The sequence below is a fragment of the Aotus nancymaae genome, unplaced genomic scaffold (assembly GCF_030222135.1).
Source record: "Aotus nancymaae isolate 86718 unplaced genomic scaffold, 86718_ANA_hifiasm-v0.15.2.pri h1tg000057l, whole genome shotgun sequence".
In the NCBI taxonomy this organism is placed as follows: Eukaryota; Metazoa; Chordata; class Mammalia; order Primates; family Aotidae; genus Aotus; species Aotus nancymaae.
In genome coordinates, this window is record NW_026988471.1 from 6,317,952 (window position 1) to 6,330,231 (window position 12,280).

Below are 12,280 nucleotides of genomic sequence, written 5' to 3' on the forward strand. Positions count from 1 at the left end.
ATGCAGGTCGTGGTAGTTACCTGTACGTATGTATGGGAGGTCCATCTAGAGGTGCATTTAAAGAACTTAGAGTGTGAGCTTTGTAACATGGATTGAGACAGGGTGAGGTGAGAAACATGGGTTTTTTTTTTTTGTTAATACTGTAAATGTACCAAAATAATATTGTAAAGGATTTTACCAAAGGCTTCAGCTCTCAGTGCATCTTGTTCTGTCCCATGCCCCATGTTCCCCTCCCACCCACTTCCTGAGTCATGCAGCAAGGGCATCTATGCTCATGTTGTCTGGTAGGGTTATTACATCAAACATGCAGAGAGAGACGAAAGAGTCAAGTGTCAGTTTTCTCATTTCAGAAGAGGCTTTTGTTGAAGATGCAGAGTGACCAGTACATACAGAACCCTGGGGACCAGCTGGAGGCAGATAGCTCAAGCCATACTAGAAGGTTTATGTGCCAGCAACCAGAGTCCAGCAATCAAGGAGAAATCTCAATAAATTCTGATGATGGCAGAGCTGAGCAGTGAGAACCCAACACTTTCCTTCTCATTGCTCTGGTTCTCAAGAACTTATACCAAGTCAGAGGAGAAAGGGTGAGGGAGAAGCACTAAACCAACCAATAGTAATCTGAGCCAAGGCTTTCTCAAATGCTTACTTATCTCCTGTGTCCATCTGCACACATTTCTACAGGCCATGGTTCCATCACAAGCAACCGGCTAAAGATTAGGGTTCAGGCAAGTCTTCTGCTGTCAGAATGTTTTCAGAAACCAACTGACAACAAAAGCCTTGATTTGATTAACATGAATTGCTTAAAATTTAATTTTCTTCTCTTGAGTGAAAGTGGTGCTTGTAGGTAGGAAAAGGAAGTAATGTTATTCTGGACATCTGAACCCATAGAAGGGCTTGTCTGTGTAGTGGCTTATTTGTTAGGGTCTTAAAATGCTGCCAGAGGAAAATAGCACATTTAAATTATTATTCCCCATTACATAAGTGTCTTGAAACATTATCCATGTTCCGGAATTTTCATTCAGATTTCAGAATGAATCTTCTAGAATGAATCTACTGCTATACACAGTTCCACCAACTGTCTCCTCTCTCTCTATCCCCTCCTCTCACTTCTCTTCCTTATGTTTCTCTTCTTTTCTGTCCCTTCTCTTCACACTTTCCTCAAAACATTTGAAAGTTGAAATAAGACAGAATCCCATTTTTTTCTGATCTAAGGTTTCCAGATGGATTATGCTGGCATTCTGCTTTCCCAGAAAGATTTCCAGGGGCGGGACAGAGGGCAAATGTGCTGTTCCAAGCTGTCCAGGGCCTCTGTGTGGTCATCCATCATTTCCTTCAGGCACACGATGACCTGCAGGGCTGGATGTTGCTTTTATTACCTTCTAATCCCAAAGGATTCAGACAGGCTAACATTCCAACACCCTTTATAATCTTTTCCCCTGGCAAAACTTCAGCCAGAATAAACCAAAAATGAAATGGAGGGAAAGGTCACTGCATGTTTCTGGATCCCCAAATTTCCATTCCAGATTTAGGGCTGATGTTTCCAGCTTATGGTCCCTAAGCACATCATTGTCACACATGGTTACTGAGACCCCACCAGAGATGCATAGCATTCCCTTGCTCTCTTCTCACCTGCAAGAATTTATAACCTCTTCCGAGACCCGCACAGATGCCCCCTCTTAGATATAGCCTTTCCTGTGCAGTCAGCCACGTGATCCCACCGCCCCAGCAATCTCTGCAGGCTTTTCTTTTTCTTATGCTCTAGTAGTGTGTGGCCAGATCAGCATGTCAGCACTTGTGTTGAATTACAAATACCCGTGTATTCCTTTTTGGCATGTAGTTTCTTTGAGAGGAGATGGGACCTGAGTCTAAGTTTGTTTTTCCTAGTGTCTAGTAGGTGGCACTAAAATGATTTCTAGAAGACTATATGGAAACTATGGAATCAAAAGGGAAATAAAGCAACATTTTGATGGCCTGGGCTCTGCCATGGTAGTGGTCCAAGTGTTTCTACTCTGCTTACCTCTGACATTTATGTGAGCTGTCCATACATATAAAAAACTGCTATCATTTCAGACCTGAGCTTCACCATCAGGTCCAAATTAATTCCCGATGTCCAGGCAAAAGAAGAACATGGCACTCTGACAACTTACCCCAAGCTCATTTATGTAAATATTTTTTCTGCACAGTTTATGTCTTCAAGTTGGTTTCAGACTTCCAGTGTCAGCACAGAGCTCTCATGGGAGTATAACATTCCCACCAGGCTTCAGCCGAATATTTATGAATGTTCTGTAGTAGCTGCTTTCTATTGTTCCTGGAAGATTTTTATTATTTAGAGAGCAATTAATCATATTCTGAGGGGAAAATGGGAAAGCAAAGTCACATGGAGAGGGTTATAATGTTTTTTTTCTTCCAAGATGAGCAAAATAATAATCTCAGCCAAGGGTTTCTCAAGGATTTGCTTATCTCCTATGTCTATCTGCACACATTTCTGTGGGCCACGGTTCCATCACAAGCAACCAGCTAAAGAATAGAGTTCAGGCAAGTCTTCTGCTGTCAGAATTGCTCACCATTGGCACATTGCTCTTTAGAGTATATGATTTAGGCTGAATGCTGAGGCCTAGAACTCGATCTTACGTTTACTTTGGTAAGGAAAGCATTACTTTTAAAATTATTCAACACAAGAATGAGAAACATTTATAGTTTGTAGAAGGTAATATAAAGAAGGATGAATACTTTGTTGAGTGCTTGTTGTATGCTTTAGATATATTATCTGATAGATATTACCTATAATATATTGTATGTATTATAACTAATACATATGTGATGGCATTTTCCCCATTTTACTGTGATACACAGAAAAGATGTGTGAGTTTGTTATTGATAAGTAACTCATCACTCCAAAACCCAGTTGCTGAAAACAGTGAGCATTTGTTATTGTCCATGAGTTGAGTGGTGACCTGGGCAGTTCTCATCTCAGCAGAGATAACTCAGGCACCTGTGAGCAGCTCTGGGTGGGCTGGGTACCTGGTTCTGCCGATTGAGGCTGGGCGCTCATTGTGTCTTGAGCCTTGGCTGGAAAATAGGACCAGCTTGGCTCTGTTTCATGCAGTTTCTCATTTCCAGCAGGTTTGGCAGGAATTGTCTTTGGTGCAGTCTGAGCAGAGGTTTGAGAAAGAGAAGAAACACGCATGGTTTCTTGAGGTCTGCGCTTGAAACTTGCACTTTAATTCTGCTGAGTTTGTTCGTGGTGGTGGTTGTGTTTTCATTTTTGCTTTTTGCCAAAGGAAATCTCAAGACTAGTTCAGAGTTAAAACTGGAGAAGTACAGTCTTCCTCTAGCTGGGAGTTCCTGCAAAGACCCATTGCAAGGGTTATGAATAGAAGAGGTCATTTAATCAAGTACAGATGTGTTTTGAGAAATGCTGCTGGGTGCTAGAAAAAGGAATGGGGGGCTTTCAATATCAACACAGAAAGGTCACAAAATACATTGCAACATAGTAGTAGGGACATTTTAGCCCCAAGATAAAATAAATTGATAATAGACAGTGAAGAAAGAAAGCCAGATAAGGTTTGCTCACCAGTGGTACTGGAGCAGGATGGACCAAAGGAAAGAAAGCAGAGATATTTATCCAGCTTCTCTGAGTCCCTGATAACATGAAAGCAGAGTCTTTCCCCTGGCCAGAGGACTGGCTGTTTAATTCTTACTCAGCTCAGATATTAAGCTGCTGGTTCCTCTGCATGTCGGGATGCTCATATTACAGATTGGGTAGTTTCCAGTGAGCACCTGTGAACCCAGGGATCCTCTCCTTTCTCTAGGAACTCTTCTTTTGGTGAAACAAAACAAACAGAAGACAAAATAATAAAAACATATTAGAAATGTTTTTGATCTGAGTACAGAGAAAAAAAGGTTTGACATTTATCCAGAGGCTAAGCTTTAAGCAGGTGAGAGGCATGATCAGCATTGCAGCATTGCAGTTGGGGAGGAGGACACCTGGTCTGAATGCTAACACCAGATTACAGGGAAAAACCTAGATTTGGTGGTAATCCAGGTAAGAAATGACGAAGCTCCTAACCACAGCACTGGCAGTTTATTTGAAGAAAGGAGGACATATTTAAGAGATGTTTACAGAACAGACCTTGGAAGTTGCTTATGTGTAGAGATGTGGAGGTTACAGGGAGAAATAAGCAGCTCTCTGAATTTTGTCTCTAGACCCTGGATGAATGTGCACAGCTTCCGGGGGTGGTTGATACAGGAGGAAGAGTAGGATGGGAGTGATTATGGGTTTAGTTATGGACAGGCAGAGCTTGATGTGCACACTTGGAACTTAGTGGAAATGCCAAAAGGTCAGGTAAATATAAGATAACAAAGCTTAGGAAAGTAATTAGGGTAGGGCCTTAATTTTAAAGCTGTTGTGTTAAAGATGAACAACAAGGATATGGGAGTCAAAGAGGTGTTTGAGAGAGAGTTATACCAAAGGAGAAGAGGCTCAAGGCAGCTGATCAACATTAAAAAATGGGCAAAAAAAGAGCAGGCAAAGAAGGTACACTCAGAAGTGGCCCAAGTAGTAGAGGGAGAAAACGGGAGTAGAGAACAAAACAAGGCAAAAAGAAAGAAACAATCTAATGTCCAGTGCTCCAGAGAATTCAAGATTGATCTTTCTGAAAGTATCCATTACTGATGGCAATAAGGAGATCATCAGTGATCTTGACAAATTCCACTTCATGAAATATGCCTTAGTCCATTTTCTGTTGCTATAAAAGAATACCACGTGGTGAGTAAATTATTAAGAAAAGTTTATTTAGCTCATGGTTCTGGAGGCTGGGAAGTCCAAGAGCATGGCACCAGCATCTGTTGAGAGTATTCCCATGGTGGAAAGTGGAAGGCAGAAGTGAAATGTGAGGACGTGAGGCGGAGAGACACAACACAGGCTGAACTAGCTTTATTTATTTATTTTTTTTGAGGTGGAGTCCAGCTCTTGTACCTCAGGCTAGAGTGCAATGGCTCAATCTCAGCTCACTGCAACCTCTGCCTCCCGGGTTCAAGCGATTCTCCTGTCTCAGCCTCCTAAGTAGCTGGGACTACAGGCATGTGCCACCATGCCTGGCTAATTTCTGTGATTTTAGTAGAGACGGGGTTTCACTATGTTGGCCAGGCTGGTTTCAAACTTCTGACCTCAGGTGATCCACCTGTCTTGGCCTCCCAAAGTGCTAGGATTACAGGCATGAGCCACCGAGCCCAGCTGGACTAGCTTTATAACAAACCAGGCTTGTGATAACTAACCTGCTTACACAATAACTATTTCATTTGTGAGGGTTTTGCCCTCATAACTCAAACACCTCTAATTGGGCCCCACTTCTCAATGCTGTTGCATTGTATTGTAGATTCAGTTTCCTGTGCATGAACTTTTGGAGGACACATTAAAATTATAGCAGGAGAGAAAGAAGAAAACCAGAGACTAGGAGGCAGGGTTTGCCGAACATGCTTTGAAGACGTTTGAATGATGAAATGGAGAAACAGAACAGTACCAAAGAGGAAAACTTCTTTTATTTTTTCACTTTTATTTTTTTGAGACGGAGTCTTGCTCTGTCACCTGACTGGAGTGCAGTGGTGAAATCTTGGCTCACGGCAACCTCCACCTCCTGGGTTCAAGCAATTCTTCCACCTCATCCTCCTGCGTAGCTGGGACCACAGGCGCACGCCACCACACCCAGCTAATTTTTGTATTTTTAGTAGAGATGGGGTTTCACCATGGCCAGGATGGTCTCAATCTCTTGACCACGTGATCCACCTGCCTCAGCCTTCCAAAGTGCTGGGATTACAGGCGCGAGCCACCGCGCCTGGCGAGGAAAACTTTTAAAAAAACAAAGTGAAAGAGATTTACGAGCATTTAAATGCTGATAATAAGGAACCAAGAATAAGCAGGGGATATCTTGGAGGGAGCTTTACGAAGAGGAGCACTCTTCTACTGTGACTCCGGGGGAGGCTCACCCAAGGAGGGACGGGTGAACTAGTAGGCAGTGCCAAAGGAAAGCTAAGGAGTTTCTGTCCCCTGGCTTTCAGAACCTCACTGAAGTAAAGGGAAGAGTTCTGTGGTTTCAGTCACAGAGGGAAATGAACAGGTAGCGTAGACCAACATAGGCTGTAGATTAAGGAAGATTCTAGTGATGACTTTGATAGAAATTCAGGAGGATGGGAAAAGGGGAGACTGAAGTTGGCCAGAGACAGGGAAGGATAAAAGGTGGTATTTGAGCTTTGCCTTGACACATGAAGAAACAGATCTCAGCTTTCTGTAAATTGTAATTGAGGATGAAAGGAATATTCACATGGATCCCAGAAAGTTCTAAGCAGCCCTGAAGACAGATGTGGAGGTAGCCAGGTAGGCAGACCCTCTTTAGGTCACTTGCATCAGATTAAATCACCAAGCCCTGAGAACTCGGGGCAGTAGTAGGTCTTTTCTGGCCATCACAGGTAAACAAAACATTCTGTGACAATCTACATTCTAAGACAGCTCTGTGATAAAGTGAGCCTACAATAATAGTGCAATAATTCTAGCTAAGATTTATGGGTTGTCTGCTGTTGACTTATGTAATTCTGATAACATTCTAATGAGGTAGGTACCATTATTCTTCCCAACATACATATGAGAAAACTGATGCAGAAATAGGTTAATGAACTAATCGCATATCGTATGACCATTAAGCAGGTCTTGGTCTCTAGTGTGGGAGTCATGCTATCAACCACCGCACTGGACTGTCTCCTGAAATATATGCTGAAAAAGTGGAAGTGTTTGTGAATAAAGAAGAAGCGTTCCATGGCATAGGTAGCATGTGAACTGAGTTTCTGCCTTATTTCCTAGGCAATTAAGTGACTTTGATGAGAGGTATGTTTTAGCAAGTGTAATCCAGCAGCAATGTGAAGATGACCTGTGAGAGAGAATGGAGACAGGAATACCAGCTTGTAGTAAGAAACATAGCTATTATGTTACAAGGACTTATTATATGCCAGAAATTTTGCCTGGAAGTTACAGTAATATGGTACAAGCTAACCTTTCTTGAATGGCTAAGTATCTCCTGTGAGACACTTTGTGTTTTCGGCACATTTTCTTTTCTTTCTTTTTTTTTTTTTTTTGACATGGAGTTTCGCTCTTGTTACCCAGGCTGGAGTGCAATGGCACAATCTCGGCTCACCACAACCTCCGCCTCCCGGGTTCAGGCAATTCTCCTGCCTCAGCCTCCTGAGTAGCTGGGATTACAGGCACGCGCCACTATGCCCAGCTAATTTTTTGTATTTTTAGTAGAGACGGGGTTTCACCATGTTGACCAGGATGGTCTCGATCTCTTGACCTCGTGATCCACCCGCCTCGGCCTCCCAAAGTGCTGGGATTACAGGCGTGAGCCACCGCGCCCGGCCACATTTTCTTATTGAATACCCTCAACAAGAGTATGAGTTGACATTCTCATTTTATAACTGAGCACCAGCAACATAGAAATGTTACATCATTGGCCTGAGGTCCCACAGCTAAGAAGGAACAGAATGGAATGGGATTTCAGACGCTCTGATCCCAAAGGCAGCCCTCTTAACCAGTACTTGATGAGCACTTTTCATGGTGTATTAGTTCAGACACTTTGGCCCAAAAGTACCAAATGCCACCCTTTAAGTGCACTAGAAAAAAGAGATGGATTTATGACATGATATAGGAAGAATGCAGGTGGTTCTCCTATTTAATGGGAAAAGACGTGGCCTTTCTAGGAAATTCAGATAGTTTTCTCCAACTCCTTTGCATTGACCTTTTTCCTTTACTGCAGACTGATTCTGTAAGTTTCCCATACATCAGTTTCCTGATTAAAACTGTTCTTAAGTTTATATTTATTTTGTCCAAAAAGGATTTAGATTGACATTGGAGTCTCTTGGTTCCAAATCTGAATTCCTGGAGGAAAACTCTGTTTCCTGGAACAAACTGACCAAATACCTTCCTCTGACCCCATCAACTGAAGTCAGGGCCTGGACCTATTGTAAAATGACTGCTTCCCTATTGACCATGGCAGTTAGTTAGGGAGAGCTTAGAGAGGCAGGTTTCTCAAAAGTGGGATGGGGTTGACAAAGATTCTTTTGCTTAGCCAAACTTTTGTGGAAAAGGAATCCTGAAAAATAACATTATCTTTTGCTGCCAAATGCTGAGATGGGATAGATTCTTGTACAAAGTTTTATTAAAATTAGGTTTAGTATTGTACACCAGTGCAGAACTAGAATTTGGTCTTCTCCATTAAAATTATATGAAAATGTATGTCACAGAAATAGCCAAATATCTTTGTCAATTGCATAAGTATCATAATGAACTCTCATCAGATTTTCAAGCATGGCCATTTTAAGTCTTTTGTCATTTATGGACAGTTATTATTTTACTTTGGTTTTTCTCTGAAAGCCTTTGAAATCAGCTACAGTCCAAACTTGCTTCTTTAAAGATATTCATGGAAAAGACCATGAAATTTACTTTAAAAATACAGGCTTCTGCTGAAAAATTTAAGATTATACCAGTGGACTCGGTAAGAATTTCCAGAACTCTAATGAAGAAACTTATGGCTTCATGAAAGTTCTATCCCAAGCTCAGGAATAACAAGAATGACATGGAACTGACTGAGCTGATGAAGACAATATTTTAGTGACTTTTTGTTTGAAACATTGCTGGTTCCTTAATATTTTGTTTTCCAAATTTAAGAAAACTTTTTCTATGTTATCTTAAGCTGTCTATAGCTCAGAACAATTTGGTAATGTATACCTTGTGAATAAAGAAGAAATAATTACTTTTTCCTTCTACCTGATCCCTCTGGAATTAGAAAACTATTAGTAAACATTTTTATTTTATGGTAATGTAGTTATTTGCATATGTGCAGGAAGAATATGTTCTTGTAACAGTACACAATTGAAAACATTGGATATATTATGAATGCTTTAACTGGAATGTTGTATCTTCAGATATGACCAGGCAACTTTAAGAAACTAAGGTTGACTTTATGGAGTCAATAAAGTCTCTTGGAAAAAAAAATATATTGCCATGGTGTGTGGCATACTTGGTTCACTTACATAGTTTTCTTCCAGGTAAATAGTGTCACTTCCTGGCAGGCCCAGGACCCCCAGGATATTTTGAAGACCTATAAAAGGGGAATTCACTCAAACCCCTAAGTGTTTCAAAAACAGCCTGAGAGCACGTCCTTGGCTTAGCTTTCTAGTTTTAAGAGCCTTTTAACTGTTCAGTCTGAGATTGCCCTATGAAAAGTTCCAGGAAAGCAAACTCAAAAAGAGCGTAGGTGGTCAATCATTATTTTTGCTGCGTTTGTATAAATAATCAGGCCAAGTTAATGAGACTAAACTTATTTTGCAAGCAAATCCGTCTTTGCTTATTTTTGGTAGGAATGGGGGTGAATATATATAGAGAAAAATTATGTTTCAGAAGAAAGCTATGCACACCCCTCATTAAATTTTAGCCCTGATCATTGTTTATGTGGTTTTCTGATTTGTCTACGCACTGGACTGGATCCTGAATTCTCCAAGTTTTCTCCAAAATCTGGCTACCACACTCCAGACTAATATCTCCAATTTTCTCCAACACTGCTGACTTGGAATTTTTAACATTAAAAGTGCTTCTTTCCTGGAGCCCCGAAAGCTGAACCTGGAGGCCTTGATACAGACATCAGAGAGGTCACCACAAGAGCTCACGTGTAGACAACCTTCATGACGTTAAAACTGAGAACCAGGAAGGTCTATCAGCTTGTCACTGCCTGCTTCCACTCCATCTGAAAAGGCTTCAAGCGGAGTGTTTAGAAATCTTTTTGATTGGCTGCCCTCTGGGCTCAGAAACTGAGTTTCCAACTATTAATATTTTTTCCCATAAAAACAATTCCCTATTAAATACCTGACTGCTAGCACCATCAGTCTGTTGGGACCATCAAGTCCCAATAGGTGACTCAGCGGGTCCTCAGTGAACAAAAGGTGACCAAATGAGAAAATGAAGTTATAGTGTTCAAAAGAAAGAAGAATGTCTCTTCTTTCTTTGAACAAGAGGAAGGACTGACCAAAACTCCTTGCTTGGCCAAAGTGTAGCCAGTGTCCTGAAGCTTCTCCTATGTCCATCTGTGTACTAAAATCCAGTCAGGGCCAAGAACTCTGCTAAGTCAGTTTATCAAGAACTCCCCACCCTTGATATCTGATTCCATATTTTCAACATATGACCACATTTCTCATTATCTGTCATCCCCAGGTGATGTCTGATCACCATGGCCTGTTTTCAGCAAGAATCCTGTTAGATTTCTTTAGCCAGAATCCCCACACCCTCACTCCTGATACCTCCTCTTAGTAACTTTCTATCCAGTGGTCTCCACCCTGCTCCTTGGCTGTAAATTCCCATTTACCGGTGCTGTACTCCAAGTTGGGCCCAATCTCTCTTCCGTATTACAATATCCCATTGCAGTGGTCCCTCTATTGTGATGGTCTTGAATAATGTCTCCTTTTCTGTGCTTTAGCAAGTACCATTGAGCAAGGGTTTCTCTAACAGGGTGATGGCATCTTAGAGAAATGCATTCTCCATGATATTGAATCTGAGTGTCATCTGTGAGAGGTGGGTTGTTCATAACACATTTTGAAGATGAGAAAATTAAAACAGAGTAATTCATTTGGATAATGGCAAAGTGAAACTTTATAGAGAAAATGGTGGTAGGATCTAATGATTGGCTTTCAGGCGTTATAGAAGAAAGAAGAATCAAGAGTGGGTTGAGCTTCCAATCCCTCTGGCCAAGAGGATGGTGCTGCTAACAGAAACAAGAAGCAGAAGAAGCAGAAAGCGGGGGTGATAGCAGAGATTTTGAGCATTGATATGTTCGTCCAGGTTGAGGCCATCAGTGGAGAGGAAGAAGGTTTCAAAATGGCAGACCGAACTGGAGGCAGGGAGTCAGAAGAGAAGCCAGACTGAAGATGCCAGCCCAAGGGCTAGGGGTTTTACTGAGCATAACATAGAAGCAGCTGGGAATGAGTGAGGAAACAGTAGAATGATGAGCGATGGCAGATAGAGACGGGGGCCGAGCTTTCAAGTTCTAAGAGAGAATGAACTTGGAGGACGCCATCAAACCCAGGTCACAGGTAATGTGGAGATGGCCATGAAGAGCCTGGGACCCAAGTGTCTCACATAGACCTGAGTATCATCGCCCCATATGCTGAAGTCCCCACACACACCTAAGCGGAGGTTGCCTGGCACTTCCTGGATTCTGGAGTCCGAGGTGGGTGCCTTTTCACAGGTTATTACAGTGCCTTATCTTCACAGCAAGCCTACAAGGTAGCTAGTGTCTGTATTTCACAGCTGAGGAACCTGGAAATTGAGACAGTAACTTGCCCTGAGTCAATAGTAGCCCAGAAAGGAAGCCGGTCAGCTCAGTCAGCCTCCAAAGCCCGTGATTTCACATGGGGCTTGTCCAGATGCACCTGATAGGTATTGAGTTGGGGGCAGCTGCGTGGGAGGCTACCTCAGCCCATCAAATGTAGAGGCGCCTCAGGCCACCCTCTCATTGCCTCCCGCTGTCTCCTGCATGACCAGGAGGACCGTGCCACAGCCTCCAGGGCTGGCTGGGACTGGCTGTGATCTGTGTGGCCAACAGATCCCTATCTTACTTTTTAGCAACAGATTAATCCTATTTTGAGAACAAGCTTGGGCACCAGAGGGCTATTTGGTTGGAAGTTTTTCTACCAGGTGTTATTTTTCTCATGTCATCATTCCAGCATTGCCTGTTTTCTGAGTGGCTTCAATACCTTCATTTGCTCCACATTCTCTCTTTCCATTCCCGTCTCTCTTAGTTGTTGTTGACTTCGGGGTCACTTGCTCCCTCTCGTTCATATTCCCATCTTTCCCACTCCTTCTCTTTCATCTTCTCTCTGCCTGACTCTTTTGTTCTTTTTCAGGCAGCCTAAGATACGAGGGTTTTTAATGAACCTCCAGCCATGTGTAAATAAACACAAGGTAATAACTTATGTTTTATTCCCTCCCAAATTTTGGAAGGTTGAGTACAGGGAATTTGAGTTCAGGGAGATAAGAACTCAGGCTCAGGCTTATACTCAGGAAGCTTATGTAAAAAGCAATTGATAAGATGATAAAGAGGCAAGTTGTTACTAGAAGTTTCTTAACATCCCAGAGATTAACTTGCTGAAATGGTTTAAAATTTTGTTTATAATGACAAGGAACAGCTTAGCTTTCAATATGTTGTCAACAGCTCTCTTGCTTGAACTTTTCAAGGTTTTGAGT

At 42.0% G+C, this 12,280-nt stretch overlaps 1 protein-coding gene across 3 annotated transcripts in view; it reads left to right on the forward strand.

Annotated features, from left to right (window-relative positions):
* RNF144A (ring finger protein 144A) overlaps positions 1-12,280 on the forward strand; it is a 321,607-nt gene that overhangs the window by 142,623 nt on the left and 166,704 nt on the right. Inside the window, exon 9 of one of the 3 annotated variants that reach the window (XM_021667208.2) lies at positions 10,547-10,609. The exons of the other annotated variants lie outside the window; for them this stretch is intronic. Within the exon in view, the coding sequence (XP_021522883.1) occupies positions 10,547-10,606 (60 nt within the window). The 3' untranslated portion in view covers positions 10,607-10,609. The remainder of the gene's footprint in view (positions 1-10,546; positions 10,610-12,280) is intronic. 3 annotated transcript variants of the gene reach the window in all.